Source organism: Peromyscus maniculatus, chromosome 21 (genome assembly GCF_049852395.1).
Source record: "Peromyscus maniculatus bairdii isolate BWxNUB_F1_BW_parent chromosome 21, HU_Pman_BW_mat_3.1, whole genome shotgun sequence".
NCBI lineage: Eukaryota > Metazoa > Chordata > Mammalia > Rodentia > Cricetidae > Peromyscus > Peromyscus maniculatus.
Window position 1 is genome coordinate 29,397,828 of NC_134872.1, and position 19,209 is coordinate 29,417,036.

The 19,209-nt window shown below is 46.8% G+C and overlaps 1 protein-coding gene across 1 annotated transcript in view; it reads right to left on the reverse strand.

Moving 5' to 3' along the window:
• Positions 1-19,209, reverse strand: part of Sh3rf3 (SH3 domain containing ring finger 3) — a 303,375-nt gene that overhangs the window by 61,270 nt on the left and 222,896 nt on the right. The window contains exon 5 of the mRNA XM_042265670.2: positions 3,134-3,234. Coding sequence (XP_042121604.1) covers positions 3,134-3,234 — 101 coding nt within the window. The remainder of the gene's footprint in view (positions 1-3,133; positions 3,235-19,209) is intronic.

Sequence of the window (19,209 nt, forward strand, 5' to 3'; positions counted from 1 at the left end):
GATATCTGATAGTGACCCCTGTGAAAGGGTCATTTGACCCCCTAGGGGGTCATGACCCACAGGTTAAGAACTAATATGCCAGCGTATATAGGAGGTAGAAAGTTAACTGAAAGAGAGGCCCACTGAAGCAGCTTTTGGGAGGTCATCGTTCTTACTGGGATAAAACCTTTTGATGGTGCAGTTCTTTGGGGACAATCCATACCCCTCTCCTATAAGTAACCCCTCACTCATGCTCCTATAAGTCCAATAAATGATTCATTCACTAATCAAGATTTGGGTGAGATTGTTCCTTTGGTCTGTTGGTTTCCTTATCTAGAGTATGAATGCTTATTCATATCTCCTTAGGAAGAGTGACTGCAACAGTGTATAATGGAACTATTTCATCATAGAGCCACACACTAGCTTTCTCTGGGCCCTTGTCTGGAGTGCCAAGGCCATAAAGTCCCAAGCACACTTGGCATTCTGCTGTTGTAGTTGTTTTAGTAAATGTAAATTATCTCATGTTCACATCTAGGATTTTCAACATGACTTACAGCTACTGTTACAGGAAGAGCTGTCAATCAAGGAGGTGTTCCAGGGAGTACAGACTGGCGGCAGGTTATACACCTGCTCGATTAACTCATCAGTAACATAAAAAATAGAATTTTAACTATCAGGTTTTCAAATTGGACCATGTATGTCGTTATAATGTGTAGGATTTCAAAGCATGTCTTAGATGCTCAGTAGGCAGCCACAGATACGAACTCTTAAGTTTTCTCTCACCTTTTAAAGATTTATTTATTCTGGATACAGTCCTCTGTCTGCATGTATGACTGCACACCAGAAGAGGGCACCAGATCTCATTACAGATGGTTGTGAGCCACCATGTGGTTGCTGGGAATTGAACTCAGGACCTCTGGAAGAATAGCCAGTGCTCTTAACAGCTGAGCCATCTCTCCAGCCCTTCTCTGGCCTCTTAGAGGGTTTCCATTCATCTACTGCTCAGACATCACTGTGTTACCTGCTGACTCACTCCTACCCAGACCATCACCATGTTACCTGCTGACTCACCCCTACCCAGACCATCACCATGTTACCTGCTAATTCACCCCTACTTAAGGCCATCACAGTGTTACCTGCTAATTCACCTCTACTCAAGGCCATCACAGTGTTACCTGCTAATTCACCCCTATCAAGGCCATCACCATGTTACCTGCTAATTCACCCCTACTTAAGGCCATCACCATGTTACCTGCTAATTCACCCCTACTTAAGGCCATCACAGTGTTACCTGCTAATTCACCCCTACCCAGACCATCACTGTGTTAAACTGTTGACTCACCCCTACCCAAGGCCATCACAGTGTTACCTGCTAATTCACCCCTACTCAAGGCCATCACAGTGTTACCTGCTGACTCACCCCTACCCAAGTCTCTGTTACTTCCAGGTATATCTGATAAGTATGTCTCCCTCAAGCTAACTGGTGGCACATGACCTGGGGATAAGGTGAGGAATGGAGAAAGGCCATGTTGCAGATCCTAGTGACCTCGTCTCTGTGGTAGAGGGGGCTATGAAGGAAGACAGCCCTTTGTGTCCACAACTGAGACCCCCAAGAATGGAGCTGGATGACTCCCACCTCCTGGGCCTCAAAGACACAGGTGTCTCCTCAGGTAGCTGGCCTGACACATAAGAACTGGAGCCCTCCATGCCCAGGAACAGGATGTCTTGATGTTCAAGGAAATGTGGGTAGTTGTTGAGGACCAGAGTGTAGGCTTCCAGCTGGTTGTGAGGACACACAAATGAAGCTAGGCTCATCACGTTAGCTTGGGCCCTGCCTCTCATTTGGGGAACTGCACCAGAGCCATCTTCTGTAGACAGAGGCCTCCTCCTTGGGGTGGGGGGAGGTACCCTGCATCAGCTCTTCACTCCAGCCTTCCCACTCACTTTTTGTGGCCTCTGGCTCGTAATGAAACCACAGGAGCAGACCAGGAAACATGGTCAGACATGGTCAGCATCCACAAGATCCCCAGTGCACCCAAATCCACAGATGCTCATGTCCCAAGTGAAGAACAGCCCAACCCTTGCATATAGCATTTGCCATTCTTCTCTATCCCTTAACTCTTTTCTCAGTCGCATTACACTAAATCAAATCTGCATATCACTGTATACATGTTGCATGAAAAAACATCCAAGTTTGGCTTTGAGGAACTTTCTGGAATTTCTTGTTGAATATTTTCTATCCATGAGTAGTTGAATTAAAGGACAGTTGAACTTACAAATGGCAGAGTAACTGTACCTGATGTCTGGTCCTGCTGAGAACGTGAATTTTAACCTGAAGGCTAATCTGGGATCTAACTTATTAATCTGGTTCCCTTGGGAAGCCAGGAGAAAAGTGGATACATTTCAGATTTCTTTTATTAAGTTGGGTAAGCATGCAGGTGGGCAAGGAATCCACCCGGGTGGCTAAGGTGATTTTTAGGAAGCCTCTCCACAATGCATTACATTCTGCACCATACAGATTCCGACCGCCCCCGCTGGCTCGCCTAGACTGATGTAACTTTCTGTCCATGTGTCTGCCACATCCATCCACTCCACCTGAAAGCATCCATTCAAGAAGCTGAGCTCACTGCATATACAGAAGCCATCTAATTCCTGGGAAGGCTATTTAAATGGGAGTTTGAGAATTTCATGTATCTTTTAAATGCTGTAATTTACCACAGAAAATTTTCTCAACAAGATAAACACCTCATTTCCTGGCAGTGATTCATGTGATTACATTTGGGGTTGGCACGCAGCTGGCCGGCCTGGCAGTGGGTGGCACTTCTGAGCAGGCAGTAACAAGCTGTTGCCCACACTTCCAAAGATGCCCGCTGACCTCACTGCACCCTTCTTTCCTCAAGCCACCCCAGATCTCAGGGACCTCTGAGACCTGTCAAAGATTATTAATCCCCCCCCCCTTCTCCGAACCATCCTAGGGACAATGGTGTTAAAAGACCTCTGGATTCTGTTCTCACCCTTTCGTTTTGGGCGGCATTAGCACATGTATGTAACTACACGGGACAGCTAGTAGCTAACTGATAAACCCACTAGACACCACTGTGTAAGTGCCAGTGTGCAGAGAATGTCGACAGACATGAGGGGCGGGGCAGCTCACACGTTGAGGGGCAGCTGGACTTTGGGAGACATGCCCTGTTCTCCAGCCACCGTGGCACCTCGTGGGATGGCTGTGGGGATAGGTCCAGCTGAAGAGGAGTCCTGAAAAGAGACAAGAGGATACATGAGTGAGCAGAAGGAAGGTTCCGTCTAAGAAGGAGAAAGCAGGTCAGCGGACACCGGCAGCCATGTCTACCCTCGGTGTCAAAGCTGTTACCTTTCCCAGTCTTCCATCATGTTTCACTTCCTTGGCTCTTAATCATATTGTTATGACCCACTGGAGGGAGGTTGGTAGCCCAAGACACCGGTCTCTGGGCATCTTTCAAGAGCCCCTTCTGAGTATCATTCTAGATCAACCTGGGAGAAGACAGTGTCGGACAGAGGTCTAGCTTTATCTTTAAAAGCTGAATTAATCAGTGTATGGAAAACCAAAATCCAGACAAAGTATTCTGGAATCAAATTTAGGTGGCCATGGACTGGGACACAGGTTTAGGTCTCTTCCAATGTTCCAATGTGGAAGCAGTTTCATGAAGTTTTTTTTTTTTAAATAGGAATAGAACAAAGAAGAGTCATAAATCCAGACACTTTGCAAATCCATTGGTGGAAACATTAAGTAGGGTATTGCAGCAGAGTAGAAAAATCTCAGCTGTCAGCCCTGAGCTCCCTGATAGAACACTGAATCCTTTGCTTGGTGGAAAACGGGGGTTTTGTTAAGCTGATGCATTCCAAAGGTGTTTTTTTGTTTTTTAAATCTGTTTATCAGGATGTTAGGTCTGACACTGAGGTGGGCAAGGGAAGGCTCTTTAGCTAGGCTAAAAATAGCCCAAGAGAAACCATAGATAATGAGGCCCTGGACCTGCAACACTCAAAACTTGCCACAGATACTGAAGTTTTAATCAATCAGCTTTGGTAGACATAACTTCTTTCCAGGAACTCTTCTTTACAACTGCAAAATTCATTGAAAGGTGGCATCTGAGAAGCCGAACATTAACTTCCAGAGGCAGTCAAGACACAGTAGGATGACCAACAATGACAGTGCATAGCATGCCCTGCCCCAAAGGCTCTGCATCTGGGCTCTCAAGACTTCAAGGGCCCCTTTACGCAGGGGATGGGTTGAGTGATGCTCCAGCTCGAGGCTGTGCCTCCCAAGTGTCAGTGCATGCTGAGCTCTCCGGGTTAAGGTTCTGGGAGGCAAGGAAATTCCAACCCTTAGAGGTCACTGTTGTCTGCACATCCCCTAAACACCAGTCTGTTCCTTCTGTTCAGAGGTATCTGGAGGCACAGTGGGTTGAATTGCGTCCCTCTCAAAAGATCAGTCCATGCTATAGCCCCTGGACCTGTGAACAAGACCTACCTCTGTTGCAGGAATCTTAAAAGTTCTTATTAATAAAATCAAACCCGAGGCGAGTTATTGGGGTCCATGCTGGTAGATCAGAGAGACAGGACAAGCCACAGCTACCTCACCTCACCAGTTCCTCAGCTGATCCTGTTTCCTCAGACTGGAAGCCTCTGAGTCCTCATCCAGAATGCATCTCAGCTGAACTGTGTTGCTCCATAGCCTGAAAGCTTAACCAGCCAAATGCCTAACCAGTCAAATGCCTCTAGTTTCTGGTCCTCACGCCTTATATATCTTTCTTTTTTCTACCACCACTCCCTGGGATTAAAGGCTGGCTTTCTGGGATTAAAGGCGTGTGTCACCATGCTTGGCTATTTCCAATGTGGCCTTGAACTCACAGAGATCCAGAGGGATTTCTATCTCTGGAATGCTAGGATTAAAGGCGTGTGCTATCACTGACTAACTAGTGGCTTGTCTGTTCTCTGACCCCAGGTAAGTTTATTAAGGTACACAATATTTTGGTGAACACAATACCACCACATACCTCATTTAGAGTAAGGGTCTTTGCATATTAAAGAAAGGATTCTAAGAAGAGGTGATCTTTGATTATGGTGGCTGAAAAACCCAGTGACCACTGTGTCTAACAACATACAACAAGACACACAAGGGAAGTAAGGCCATGTGACAGTGGCAGCAGAGAGCAGAGTCATGTGTCTACAAATGAAGGAATTGCAGAGATGATGATCAGCAGCTACCAGAAACCAGGAGAGAGGTGTGGCAGAGTCCCCTGCCTCTGGGAGGAAGCAACTCTGCCAATATCTTCATTTTGGACTCTAGCATCCAGGCTGCACTGAACCAACCAGTTTCTTGTACCATTCGGCACTTCTAGAAAACTAAAGTGGAGGGAATGTCAGAGTCGTTGGGTTCGGTAGGGCCTTCATCTCTGTCAGCATTTCCTCCCTTCCAGGCACCTAACAAGAGACAGACAGACACACTGGAGCTGGATGACTACAGGCCAAGCTTGGCAGAAATGTAGTGTGGTACTGGGAGCTGTCCATGGCTCTGAATGTGATAAGTTCATGTCATGAGGTATGTAGCCTCAAGTAAGCAGAAGTCACGAAATGTCAAGGCCACAGAGATGTGAACAGGTTTCCTAGGACGACCTTGGGCAGATTCAGACTTCACTTAGCTGAGGGGGGGATTAAGGAAGTGATTCTCAGGACTCAGGACCAGTCTTGATCTGCATAGCTAATTAGCTGGGTGGCTGCAGGCCTCCTGCTGATCCTACCTACCAGTGTGGCCACGCCTACTTGCTCTGGGATCTGGATCTGCACAGCACCTAGAGTCTCCCACCAAGCCAGAAACAGTTTGTGCTTCCTGTTTAAAGATTAGTGAACCTTGCGACTGAAAGATGAGTTTCCTTGTGTCTCCAAGGTAACTTGACATCTCCAAAGATGGATGCTTGGACTACGGCCCTGGGGTTTTTAAACTTCACAAAGAGAGAGCACTAGGTTTCAAAGGCAGCCTTCTACCCTCATGGATCTCATGCCTAAGAGCAACTCACCAAGGGAAGAGCTGGGAGGCAGGTGTGGGATGTAGGTTTAGAGCTGGGGATGTGTCGTCTTGTTGACAGGCTATGGGGTCTGCCATCTGCTGTTACACCTTGCCCTCCTATGAGCCAGAGACTGAGTGTTCTCCCCCAAAGCCACCTGTAGGCCACCCATAGAAGTTCCAGCAGAGTCAGGGCTGAGGGAGGAGGAGAATGCTGCCCCCTTGGAATTACAGCTCATGCTCAGTGAAGGACATCTGTGAAGGAGCCTGGCAGCACATCCCGAGAGCTGCCATTGTTTCTAGCTCTCCCCAGGGTCACTTGGAGACAGATGTGGGCAGCACCTCAGGCTGCCAATTCGAATGTTTCTCTAGTACTTCCAGGCACCACAGCACGACCTTGCAAGCTGACAGTGCTCAAGGGGCATGTGTTGAGTACCTGCCAGCACAAGGCATGTGTTGAATACCTGCCAACTGGGCATTCACAGTCATCAAAACGGAGAGGCTCTCTGACTTCAGTGCTGGCACTGTGGGGAAGAGGCATCGGACAGGTGCTCACACATGAGCTGTCCTGACAAAGTCTGGCCACACACCCAAGTGCTTTGGGAGGGGGGTGATTGAGGCCATCTAAGGCCTTTGAAAGGAACAGGATAGGCTTTTTAAGGTGGATGGTGGCCTTGGAGGAATAAAGAGTTATCCATGCCTGGCAGAAGCAGAAGGCTGATTAAAATGAGACAGGTAGGGCAGTGACCCCAGGACACTGAGGCCCCACTGTGGAAATTTCCTGCCAGGCTCTGGTCTCCACACAAAGAGCTCCCTAAAGAGTCAAGTCAGATGAACTCGGTGCCGCACGTGCAAAGTCCTGGCCAGAGCAGAAGCGGGGACCGCATAGAACCTGCCTGGGCTCTGCTCTGGCTCATCTCCCCACATCCACAGTGTCTCCAGTGGTCCTGAAGCCATCCAAGCCATAATTAAATAGGAAAGCATAATGTGTTTGGCCAGGCGAGACAAGGAAGGCAGAATTCCATCTCCTGGGCAACTTCTGGGGAAGACTTGGCCAAGAGTATGGCCATTGCTGGTGTTTGTCATGCACTGGGTGGTAAGAAGACCTGTAACGCCATATTTGTAGTCATCCATAGATCTTCTGGGAAAGCAAGCATCAAGTGCCCTATAGAGCAGGTACCAGGAGGTTTAGGAGGATACCCAGGAACTCTGGAGCTGAAGCAATCTCAGGCCTATTTAGAGGTCTTAGCAAGGCAGGGCATTGTCATCTAAGCTCTAGGGAGTAATTGCTGGTGGTTTTCCTGGAAACCTGGCCACCGGTTGGAACTCTTAACAACAACTATTACAAAACGAATATGCGAGACTGTTGGCTATGCGTGGGTTAGAACTGCAATGCAGGCTGTACTTGGGGACATGGCCCCCACAGACTCGTGTGTTTGAATACTCGGTCCCCTGCTGGTGGCTCAGTTTGGCAAGGTTGTGGAACCTTTAGAAGATGGATCCTGGCTAGAGGAAATGGGTCCCTGGGGGTGGGCCTTGAGGCTTCCTAGTCTGGCCCCACTTCCTGTCCACTCTCTGCTTCTTGAATGTGGGTGCTGTGGGACCCGCCAGCTTCCTGCTCCCGCCATCATGCCTCTCCCACAGCTGCTATTCCTGACCCCACCATGAAGTAGTTCGCTGGAGGAACTGTAAGCCAGAATAAACCCTTTCTTTAAGTTGCCTTCGTCAGAACATTCTATCACAGCCACAGGAAAAGAAACGAAGACAGAGTCCTTTCCTAAGTTGGAAGAGCCACAGCTCACGCTCAGCGGAGTGTGGCTCACAGTAGAGCACCGCTAGGCAGTGACATCCAGAGTGGGAGCACCACCGAGGCCCCGTCATGTGACGTCACTGCCCTCAGGGACAAAAACTCAGTGTGCCAAAGGAAGGCTGATCGGCTTCGTGGTTTTGTGATGCACACAGACAGGGTCCTGCCCATCCACTTCCCAATCAGGTCTTCATTTCTATCACCATGGAAACCACAAGAGGCACAAACCTACTGGGGCAGGAAGCCGGGGGCTGTGACTTTCTGGATCTTCAAGAGCTGTTTAGAGCATACCTGCTGAGGTTGTTGATCCTGGTGAGGATCCCCGACAGGCAGCTGGCCCCCTCTGACACTGGCAGAGAGCATGTGGCAGGCACTGAAGCCTTAAGAGCTGATCGGAAACACACAGGCCTGGGTGCCGCATGGGGTTCCAAGCATCTGGCCGAGCCTCCCCTAACATGGTGCTGTCCAAATGCACTGTCACACCCCTAACAAACCATTCCGAAGCAGAGCAGTACTGTGAGGGGTGAGAGAGTCTAGTGTGAAATAAACCTGAGTGTGACTGTAGGGCATGAGATGGTCTAGTTCTCCAGCTCTGAGGGCTTCCACCTAGCTGCGAGCAGCCTCTCTGCCTTTGCTTTATGGAGAAAGCAAACAGTCACAAACGGTGACCGAGGGTTCCCCTTTCCCCACATCCTCATCAGAATTTGTTAGTAGTCTTCTTGATCTTAGCCAGTTTCACTGGGGTAATTTGAAATCACAAAGTAGTTTTAACTTGCACTTCCTAATTGCAGAGGATGCCGAGTACTTAAAAAATTTCTCAGTCATTTTTATTTTTCCCTTTGAGGCTCTCTGTTCGGATTCATAGCCCATTGTTTTGAATGGGTAATGTCTTGGGTTATTTTTTAAAGTTTGTAAATTCTGGATATTAATACTCTTCTTTTGGATGGATAACGAGCTAAGATTCGCTTCCACTCTGAGGCCTTCCTCTATACTCAAATCTTCCCTTAGCTATATAGGAACTTTTTGACTTAACTGAATTCCCATTTGCTAACTGTTGGCCTTACTCCAGAGTGAATGGAATCATATTCAGAAAGTCCTTTCCTGTGCCTGTATCTTGCAGGGTACTACTTATTTTTTTTCTTCTAGCAGTTTCCATGTTCCAGGTTTCACACTAGGGCCTTCAATCCATTTGGAGTTGATTTTATACAGGGTGACAGATATGGGTTTTCTATTTTTGTGAAGGATGTCAGAGGTTTTTTACTGGGATCACACTGAATCTGTAAGTGACTTCTGATAGTATAGTCATTTTCACAATGTTAGTTCTACCCACTCACAGCATGGGGATTATAGCTGTAAATCTTTAGATTTGAGGGTACAGCCTGAAGTAGCCACAGAAGCCAGTAAAATAGCGAGGGACCCCAGTGACGTGGCATAATAGGACACAGGTGCTGTGAAGCGGGGCAGGGAGGATTGCAGGGGACCTTATCTGGGGACCAGGGAGGATGGTAATACAGAGGGAGAGGAAGAAAGGAGAAGTAATTAACACTAATGGAAAGACACAGGAAAACACTGTCTTATAGCCTTCTTAAATGGACTTATGTCATAGGGGGTCATAATGCTCCCCCTAAGAGCCAGAGGCTAACTAAAACACTTCCCTTCAATTTGTGGGTCATTTGAACCCAAGAGACTCCCCAAACAATAAGGGCCATTGCCGTTGCCCTTGGTGGCCTCTGAGATCTGGAAGGTAGTAAGATCCTATTGCTTAAGACACCACACACTTTGGATATAGTACTCGGAGGAACCAAGCTGGAGCTGATCTGGAAGCCTCCTCCCCTAGGACTAGCTTTATTATTAGCAGAAGGTGCTATGCAAGCCGCCCAGGGAAAAAAGCAATCAATAGTCGTACTCAGCTGCAAGACTTCTGAACCACAACAATGACCGGCACAGCAAGCTATTCCCACCGGTGCAGTCACGGCACTTCTATCTTGGGAGGTAAACCAAAGAGCTGTCTCATTGGACTTCAGGGCTGTACAAGAGCAGGGAATCCACATCTGGTACCGTAAGCCCAGCCAACTACCCACTGCAGGTGAGGTCACTGGCCCAGAGGAGAACCTACTGCTGCCATTAAAAAATTAATACAGTTTCTAACTGTCTTCTAAATACTTCTTCCTATGCCCATAGGCAAGTGTGGCTCTCACCCTCCTCAACAAAGAAGCCTCTTTCTTCTTCCAGCAGATAGACGCTTTCAGATATCCACAACTGGTCAAAATATAGTGAATAAGTGTCTGTGGCATTCCCAGCCCCAATTGATACAGATACAAGGTAACCCCTTTGCCCACTGGCTCAGGGAAAACTGGAGGATGGGGAGCAGAAAGATTTTAAGAGCTGGGGGACCAGGATGCCTGCTATGAGATAGTGTCTTCTAGACACAATAGGAATGCTGCCCCCATAAAAATCTCAACAATGTGGTTGTCTAAAGAACGTCATGACAACAGTTAACATGTCAGCATGGATAGGGTGAGTTTCACAAGGTACCACGGACTCTAGATGAAGAGTTACAGCCACTGATGGCTGCTGGGAGCAGGGGAATCAGTGTTCTCCAGGGATGAGCCCACTGATGGGCTATACATTCCCAAGGGGTCATCCCTAAACATGTACATATAAGCAACACTCAATGGACCCAGTAAGGTTGGATACACATATATACCCACACATGTATATCTGTATTCACATGGAATAATAGTAAGTATAGAAGAAGAGGTCATGATTTTGAGAGAGAGTTTGGGGGGGGGATGGACAGGAGAGGATTTGGAGGGGGAGAGGGAGGGATGAAATGATGTAAGAACAGTACTCGAGTATGAAATTCTCCCAAATTTTTAGTAACAGACAAACAAAAAACCAAATGACTATGGGTTGTAAAAGGGCCAGCCAAAGAAATGCACCCTGACTCTGAAACCAGAGCCAATTCGCTGGTCCTGAAATTCAGAGCCAAAAGGTTAAACAGGGCCAGTGAAAGAAACACACCCTGGCCCTGAAACCAGAGCCAAAGAAATGCACCTTGGCCCTGACCAGAGCCGAAGAAACACACCCTGGCCCTGCCCAACTCAGCGCAAAAACCCACCAATCCCTGAGCATGAAATCCAGCCAGTCTTTGAGCTTGTCCAAGCTCAGGGATTGAGATCCAACCAATTCCCACCCTGAAAAATCTTCACTCTGGAAAAACTGCCCCAAAGAAACCCTATATAAGTCCATAGCTGTTCAGTTGGGAGCTGTCTTTTTCCACCCCGGCAGAGACAGCCACTCTCCTGGATTCCTTCCTCCTAGTACATCTCTTGAATGAGCTTTGGGTGATGACCATCTTTCTCCAGTGTGGAGCAGAGCAGAGAAATAACTATATTCCTAGGAGTAGAGCAGAACTACTCTCTGTGGGGGAACTCTCTTAGCAGAGCAGAGCTGTAACATTTACAGGTATAGCCTGGCTTCTAACTGTCAGGATACCTTTCTCTCCAGGGCTGTAACACTTAGTGGTAGTTTGAATGTAATTGGTCCCCATAAGCTCATAGGGAGTGGCACTACGTGGCTTTATTGGAGTAGGTATGACCTTGTTGGAGGAAGTGTGTCCCTGTGAGGATGGGCTTTCAGGTCTCTTTTGCTTGAGCTTCCCTCAGTGTGACAGTCAGTCCACTTTTTGTTGCATTTTGATCAAGATTTAGCCAACACCATGTCTGCCTGCATGCCGCCATGCTCCCCACCATAATGATAATGGACTGAACCTCTGAAACTATAAGCCAGTCGCCCCAATTAAATGTTTTCCTTACAAGAGTTGCCGTGATCATGGTGTCTCTCCACAGCAATGAAAACCCTAGCTAAGACACTGGGTCTAAGAGAACATTCTATAATGACTCCAAGATGGCCTGGTAGAAATCTCTGTTCAACTTGAAAGCCACGCCCAGGTTGGCTCACCAGGGATCTGTCCCTACTAACTCCTTCCCAAGAACAGTCCCAAGTCATAATAAAGTATAGATGTAACCAACCGTCTTATCAAACAAGAAACACAGAAACAATGCAAAAGAGAAAGCCGAGAGGTCAGAGCTCAGAGCCAAAATCTCACCCTTCCGCCGGCGGTGTCCCAGCCTCCCGAATGAGGGATCTCTTTCCTGTCTGTTCGTCTATTTAAAGTATTTTGTTCTGCCTTCTCATTGGTTGCAAACCCAAACACGTGACTGCCTCGTCACTGTCTGAATGCACAGCCCCCTAGGTCTTAAAGGCATATGTCTCCAATGCTGGCTATATCCCTGAACACACAGATATCTATGGGATTAAAGGCGTGTGCCACCACCGCCACACTCTTGCTATGGCTCTAATAGCTCTGACCCCCGGGCAACTTTATTTATTAACATACAATCAAAATAATATTTCAGTACAATTAGATTACCACCACAATAAAGTCTAGGGGCCAGGGAGATGGCTCATTGGGTAAAAGCACTTACTGCACAAGCCCAGTGGCCTGAGAGTTTGGATCCCTGGAACCTGTGTAATAAAGCTGGAGATGGTAATTATACATCTGTAATCCCAGCACTCCCCGGGGATAGGAGAGATCAGGTGGGAGAATTGCCCGGAAACTCATGGGCCAACAAGAGTAGACAGTAGACAGTAGTACAGCTGCAGAAGCCACAGGAGACAAGACCTCCAAAAAACAAGGTGGAAGGCAAGAACTGACTCTTGGAAGGTTGCCCCTGACCTCTACAAGTGTGCTGTCACACACACACACACACACACACACACACACACACACACACACACACACACACACACACAGAGCCACTGGCATATAGAACTAAGAACCAGTGATGACATCAGGCCTAATGCTAAAGGCACCACCCATGAGCATTCAGCACCAGCCCGCTAGCTGCAGGTTCATCCGAGAGGGTCCTCCTGACCAGTGAGGATGCCCTCACTGTATGAGATTTACCATGTTGTCAGCATAAAAGTGGACCAAGGGGCCCACCCATGCTGAGGTGGGTTCTGCCAGCATTACAGGTCTCCTTGCCTGCCTAAGCAATGCCAGAAACCAGACATAGCCCTGGTGTGTCTCACACTTCTCTCTTTCTGGATGAGTGGATGCACACCCCAGTAACTAAGATCTGGGCCATTGTTGGTGACAGTGGCTTGTACTGTGAAATTCCAGCTTCCTTTGGGACCAAGTCAGAGTCAGCTTCTGGCTACAATACTGCCATTGCTCAGCCCTAAACTGTCCAATTGTTACAAACACCAGCAGTTCCTCACTGAAATTTAATAGTCTCCTAAGCAAGCAAGGCAACTAAGCTATATTGTTTTACCACTGGGATTAATAAGAGAAAAATAGATAGGAGGGTTGGCAGGGATGCTGGGGTTCCAAGCTGTTTTGAGACTTTGCCACAGATGAAGAACCCCAAGAAGAAACACCTCATCATTTTATTTTTAATATGCATCATGAAAACATTGTTCTCACCCCAAGGGGCAGTGAGATGAACATGTTTTATTCAGTACTTGCCATCACTACATTACACTTGGTGAATTGGCTTCCAAAAGAAAAGCTTAGAATAAAGCATCTGTGGCCTGGTTCTTCTGCTTTGTTCTGCATGTAACCAGAATGGAAAATAGTTTAGGAATATAGAATAGGATATAGGATAGGACTGGATGTGATGGGAGATGGGATGGGAGATGGGATGGGAGATGAGATGGGATGGGAGATGAGATGGGATGGGAGATGAGATGGGATGGGAGATGAGATGGGATGGGAGATGAGATGGGATGGGAGATGAGATGGGATGGGAGATGAGATGGGATGGGAGATGAGATGGGATGGGAGATGGGATAAAGATGGGGAGGGGAGATGGGATAAAGATGGGGAGGGGAGATGGGATAAAGATGGGGAGGGGAGATGGGGAGATGATGGGGAGATGGGGAGAGGGGAGGGGAAGGGAGGAGAGGAATATAGCTAGACGGCCAGAGGTAGGGGAGAAGCCTGAGGTCTAACTAGATTGGAGAGATGTCCAAGGAACTAGGGATATTTTAACCTCAGAGCCCTTTATTCCCTGTATTACTTTTCTATTGCTGTGAAAAACACCATGACCAGGGCAATTTATAGAAGGAATGGCCCGTTTGGGGATTATGGTTCCAAAGGGATATGAGTCCATCACAATACTGAAATGGAACCATGGCAGCAGGCAGAGATGGCAGCTGAAGCAGAAGCTGAGGGGTCACATCTTGAACCACAAACAGGAAGCAGAGAGAGCAAATGAGAAATGGTGTAAATCTTTAAGCCCTCAAAACCTATGCCCAGTGGCATACTTCCACCAGCAAGGTCACATGTCCTAACTCTTTCCAAACAGTGTCAAACTGGGGACTACATATTCAAAGGCATGAGACCATGGAGGTACACCTACCATTCAAACCACCACAACCCCTATAACTTTCATCCATGCTTACCACTTAAGGTGGAGGCCAACATCTCCGTTACTACCCACTGGCCATGCCCTCCTCATAAGCATGCCAGATTTCCTTGTAGACCACTGGAGCGGAAGTCCTAAGTTGCTGACTAGATGATCTCAGTCGGGGCCAAGATGCGACCCCAGGTCAGATGGTATTCCAGTATCTCTGCCCCAGGTTTCACTGGCAATCAGCAATGTTTATCCATCTGGTTTACTCTGGCTGTGTTAACTATACTGTAGTACAAGGATGACTGGCCGACGTGGAGACATTATGCCCACAAAGCCTACAGTATTCACTGCCTGGCCCTTTGCCACAAAGCTTGTGACTCATGAGAGGATGAGCTGGGGGCTTCTGCCCTCAGCTGTTGGGGGAATGAGGATCAGTGAGCCACAGTAGTGTGCAGAAGTTTGCAGGGCACGCCCTCCATATTATTAAGAACATCAACTGAAGCAGAGGAAGGTGGCCTGTGGGAAAATAGGACCCACAAAATACTAAGGGTGGAAACAGGAAGGTATGGAATCTATTTCCCACCTATCTGTAGCTTTACAGGTTTTCACAGATTGACATAGTCCTAGTCTTTTTTTTTTTTTTTTTTTTTTTTTAATTAAAAGGAGGCATAGATAATCCTCATCCACAGCCACCTTCCGTTAGCTTTTTTACCCCTTTGTACAAAAGTCACTTTGCCAGGCGGCCTTAGACAGATGGATGTGTGACTTCACAGAACTAAAGGCATCTTTGTTAGGCATTTTCTAGAACCATCTCCTATGGCATGTGGTGGCTTGCCTGCTCTGTTTTCAGATCAGCAGTGCTTCCAGACCCTTCATCAGAGTCTAGGCACACGAGTCTGCCTGATCCTCCCTCCATGCACCCCTCCTGCAGGCCCAGCTCAGTCCCACATCCACCTACTTCCAGAATCCCAGAAGGAAGTTCTTCTCAGACCAGATCATCACGGAGGGATTGTTTGTCCTCATTGTTGAAGCTCAACTGGTAGGCGTTTTAAAAAACAATTCCTTATAAGGCATGCAATTAAATTCATAACTTTCTAAAAATTCTAAAAATAAGCCAAGCTCTCAGCCTTGCAGGCAGCTGGAGCTTTGCAGGTGGGTGGAGAGCCAGAGGCTGCAGGACTGATAAGCATGTGAGAGGGAGGCGGCCTCAGAACATCAGGCCCGGGGCAGCCATTGCTGTCCATGTCTTCAGCTCTTACCCAGCGCTTCCTCCAGCCTGTGCCCATCCATCTAGTAGCAGAGATAAGACTCATACAGCAAGGGAGTTCCAGGCAGAGTTCAGTTTCTTTCTGAGACACAAGGATGCTTGAGAAATGTTCTTTTAATAGTCTTCCCGGTGATTTCCGAACACTTTTCCAGTTGCTTCAATATTAACCAATAATGCCTCCATCTCAAGGGGAGTTTATGTCAGCAGCTGGGCTCTCAGGAACTTTGGAGTCTCTGTTTCTGTTTCTCTCTCTCTCTCTCTCTCTCTCTCTCTCTCTCTCTCTCTCTCTCTCTCTCTCTCTCTCTCTCTGTGTGTGAAGAACCCACTGAAGGACCTGCCCCTGGTTGAAATGGAGTTGGGCCATGTTAGACCATCTCTAGGACCTGCCAGGGGCCTCCACAACGCTGTCACTTAGTCCCACAGAGCAAGAACCACACAGGCAGCACTGGAGGGCCATTAGAGGAAAAAAATGGCCTTACAGTTTACAAGTGACAGTTCTTCATGTCACCTGCTGCAGACAGATGTACCTAACTTCTGTGTTCAATGTAAGGGCTTGCGCATCTGTGTGGGACTTGGGAGAGGGGTGTCATGGGGACTCTGAACCCTGATCCTCAAGTAGGTTGGGACTCAGTTTGTTCAGTGAAATGCGGGCAGATGTGACATCTATCCCCAAAGAGAAGTTTGGCCACCGTACCATTGCTACATTTTTACGCCAAAAAGCATCCTGTACCAGGGGCCAGCAAAGGTTTTTTTTTTTTTTTTTTTTTTTTTTTTTTTTTTTTAACAGGCCTAGTAATATCCCAGACTTTTGTGGATCCTATGACCTCTACCTGGCACCTCTGTGAAGGCATACTACAAATGAATGGGCATGGTCATGTGCTAATAAACCTGTGATTTACCAAAGCAGGCCATGAGCCATTTAGCCCTGGGAGGAAGCTGAGAGTCAGGCCCTCAGCTGCCCAGGACTCACAGGCTGGAGTGGGAAACAGGCTCCTGTTTGTCTTCCTAAGAGCCAGGGGCTGCTAGCTACCTGGTGTCATCTGCTTACACCTAAGTGGTGATGCAAGGTACTGCCTAACAAACTGTCTGCTTCAGTTCTTCAGGCAGTTTGGTGAGAACGTCAGTTACTTGCTTGAATCATGGGAAACTCCTCTAATAAGTCTAGCATTTCATTCAATGAGGAATGGCATATATATATATACATATATATATACATATATATATACATACATACATAAATATATACACATATGTTTATATAATTATGGTCTCACGATATTATAATGGAGTTGAAAAACTCCCCTTGCCTAGTGATACCGTAGCGGTCAAAACGTGATGGTAAGACACATTCCTTGCTTGTTTGTGGTGACGTTGGTGCAAACGTGCCTACTGTAGTACCAATGTTATAAAAATGTGGTATATAAGTCACACACAGTGCACAGTACTTGTCAATGATAATAAAGAACTATGTGACTGGCTTAGAATTTGAAATTTTTTTTGTGTGCATGTGCACACATGTGTGCATACATGTGTATGAATGTATGCACGCATGTGTCACATGTGGAGGTCAGGGGACAGCTTATGGGAGTCGGTTCTCTCCTTCTACCATGTAGGTTTGGGAGATCAAAGGCAGGCTATCAGATTTGGCAGCAAGCACTTTTATCCGCTAAGCCATATCTCGCTCACCCCATATTTACTTCTTACTTAAGTAATTTTCATTACTACTTTTGAGTGCATTCTTTATTTCCAAAAAAATAATATCTGGCAACAAGTGTGTTGTGTTACCCTGCAGTTTCTACACAAACCTCGTGTTCACTGCCTGCCTCCCCCCACTCCCTCCCTCCCCCATCTCTAGTAGTTTGGTATGTGTGTGTGCAGGTACACATGTGTGCAAATGCACACGAAGGTCAGAGGACCGTCTTGAGCATTGGTGCTCAGGTATCTTCCCCATTCTGTTTCAGATGGGGGTCTCTCATTGGCCCAAACTTCACCAAGTAGGCGGGGCTAGCTGCCCAGTGGCCGCCAGAGCGCCACCTGTCTCCCTCCGCCTACACTGTGCTGGGATTATAACCACAGACAGCTGTGCTGGGGTTTTATGTGGGTTCCGAGGAGCCAAACTCAGGTCCTAAAGATCGCAGGGCAAATGTTTTACTAACTTAGTCACCTCTCTAGCTAGCCCTTTAAAAAAGCGTTTTGGGTCTCACGGTGTAGGCCAGGATAGCCCTGCACTCACTATTTAGCCGTCTGAGTCTCCCGCTTCAGCCTCCCCAGTGCCGGGATTACAGGCATGGGCCACCACGTCCATCCATCTGTGCATCTCTTGATCGTGCAGAGCAGCCCTTTCAAGTGACTGCCCTGTCCAGCCATGCCTGTGCAAGTGTTCTCTGCTGTGTCCCCACAATGACAAAAATCACCTAATAATGAATTACTCAAAACATGCGCCATTCACTAAGTGATGAAACAGGGAACCATTTCCCAGTCTTGTCCAAATGAATTTGAAAGCAAACGTATGAAATTCCTTTCTTAAGTTGGTATATGTTTATTATGCACAGTACTAGGTCTCATAAGGACATCTTCGTGCAAGTATATGACATACTTTGACCACGTTTCTCCCTTAGCTGTCTAGCCTCTCTTTTGTTTCCCATTCTCCTCATTAGCCCCTTCCTTCCCTACAGGTCTGCTTGAGCTTTTATATCACAAATACAACATATAGACATATATAAAGCATATATAATCTAGGCTCTACTAATGATATAAAATGTGCCATATCATCTGAATTGGACTTAATTTGCTAATACCACGCTCTCCAGTTCCATTTATTCCCCTGCAAACAGTGTAATTTCATTCATGTGGATAAAATTCCATTATGTATGTGTACATATTCCACACTGTCTTCACATATCTGTTGATGGACACACAAGCCAGTTCCATCTGTGAATAGGGCAGCAATGAACATGGATGTGCAAGTATCTCTCTGAAACAGTCTGGCAAATAGAAGTGGGAGAGCTGGATCATGTGACAGTTTTGTTTCAATTTATTATTATTATTATTATTATTATTATTATTATTATTATTATTATTATTGGAGACTCCATGCCGACTTCCACAGAGGCTGGACTAATTTAAATTTCCATCAGTGGTATATAAGAGTTCTGTTTTCTCCATATCCTTGCCAGCATTTGTGGGAATCTTTTCTAACTGCAAATCTGACAGACGATTAATATCTGGGCTAGAATATACAAAGAACTAAAAAAAAAAAAAAAAAAACAAATACCAAGAAATCAAATAACCCACTCAATAAATAGGAAAATGAGATGAACAGGCAGTTCTGAAAAGATGAAGTACTATATAAATGGCCAATAAACATATGAAAGAAATGTTCAACATCACTAGCCATCAGCAAAATGCAAATGAAAGATAAATTAAGATCCCATCTCACCCCAGTCTAATGGCAATCACTAAGAAAACATCTGGACTTTTAATAGTGGAGTCAGCCCAAATAGCTTTTTACCTCAATATTTTGGTTGACAGACTTCTGCCCCCAGCAGAAAGCTGTCATATGACTCCATTATTCCCACATGGCAGCAGTCCTCTGACCTCGACTGAGAGCAGAAAGAATTCTTCAGGGTACAAATGGGAGCCGGCTGGCCATCTGAGCTTCCGCCCGAACCTGTGCTCTGGGAGTCCTAGGTTA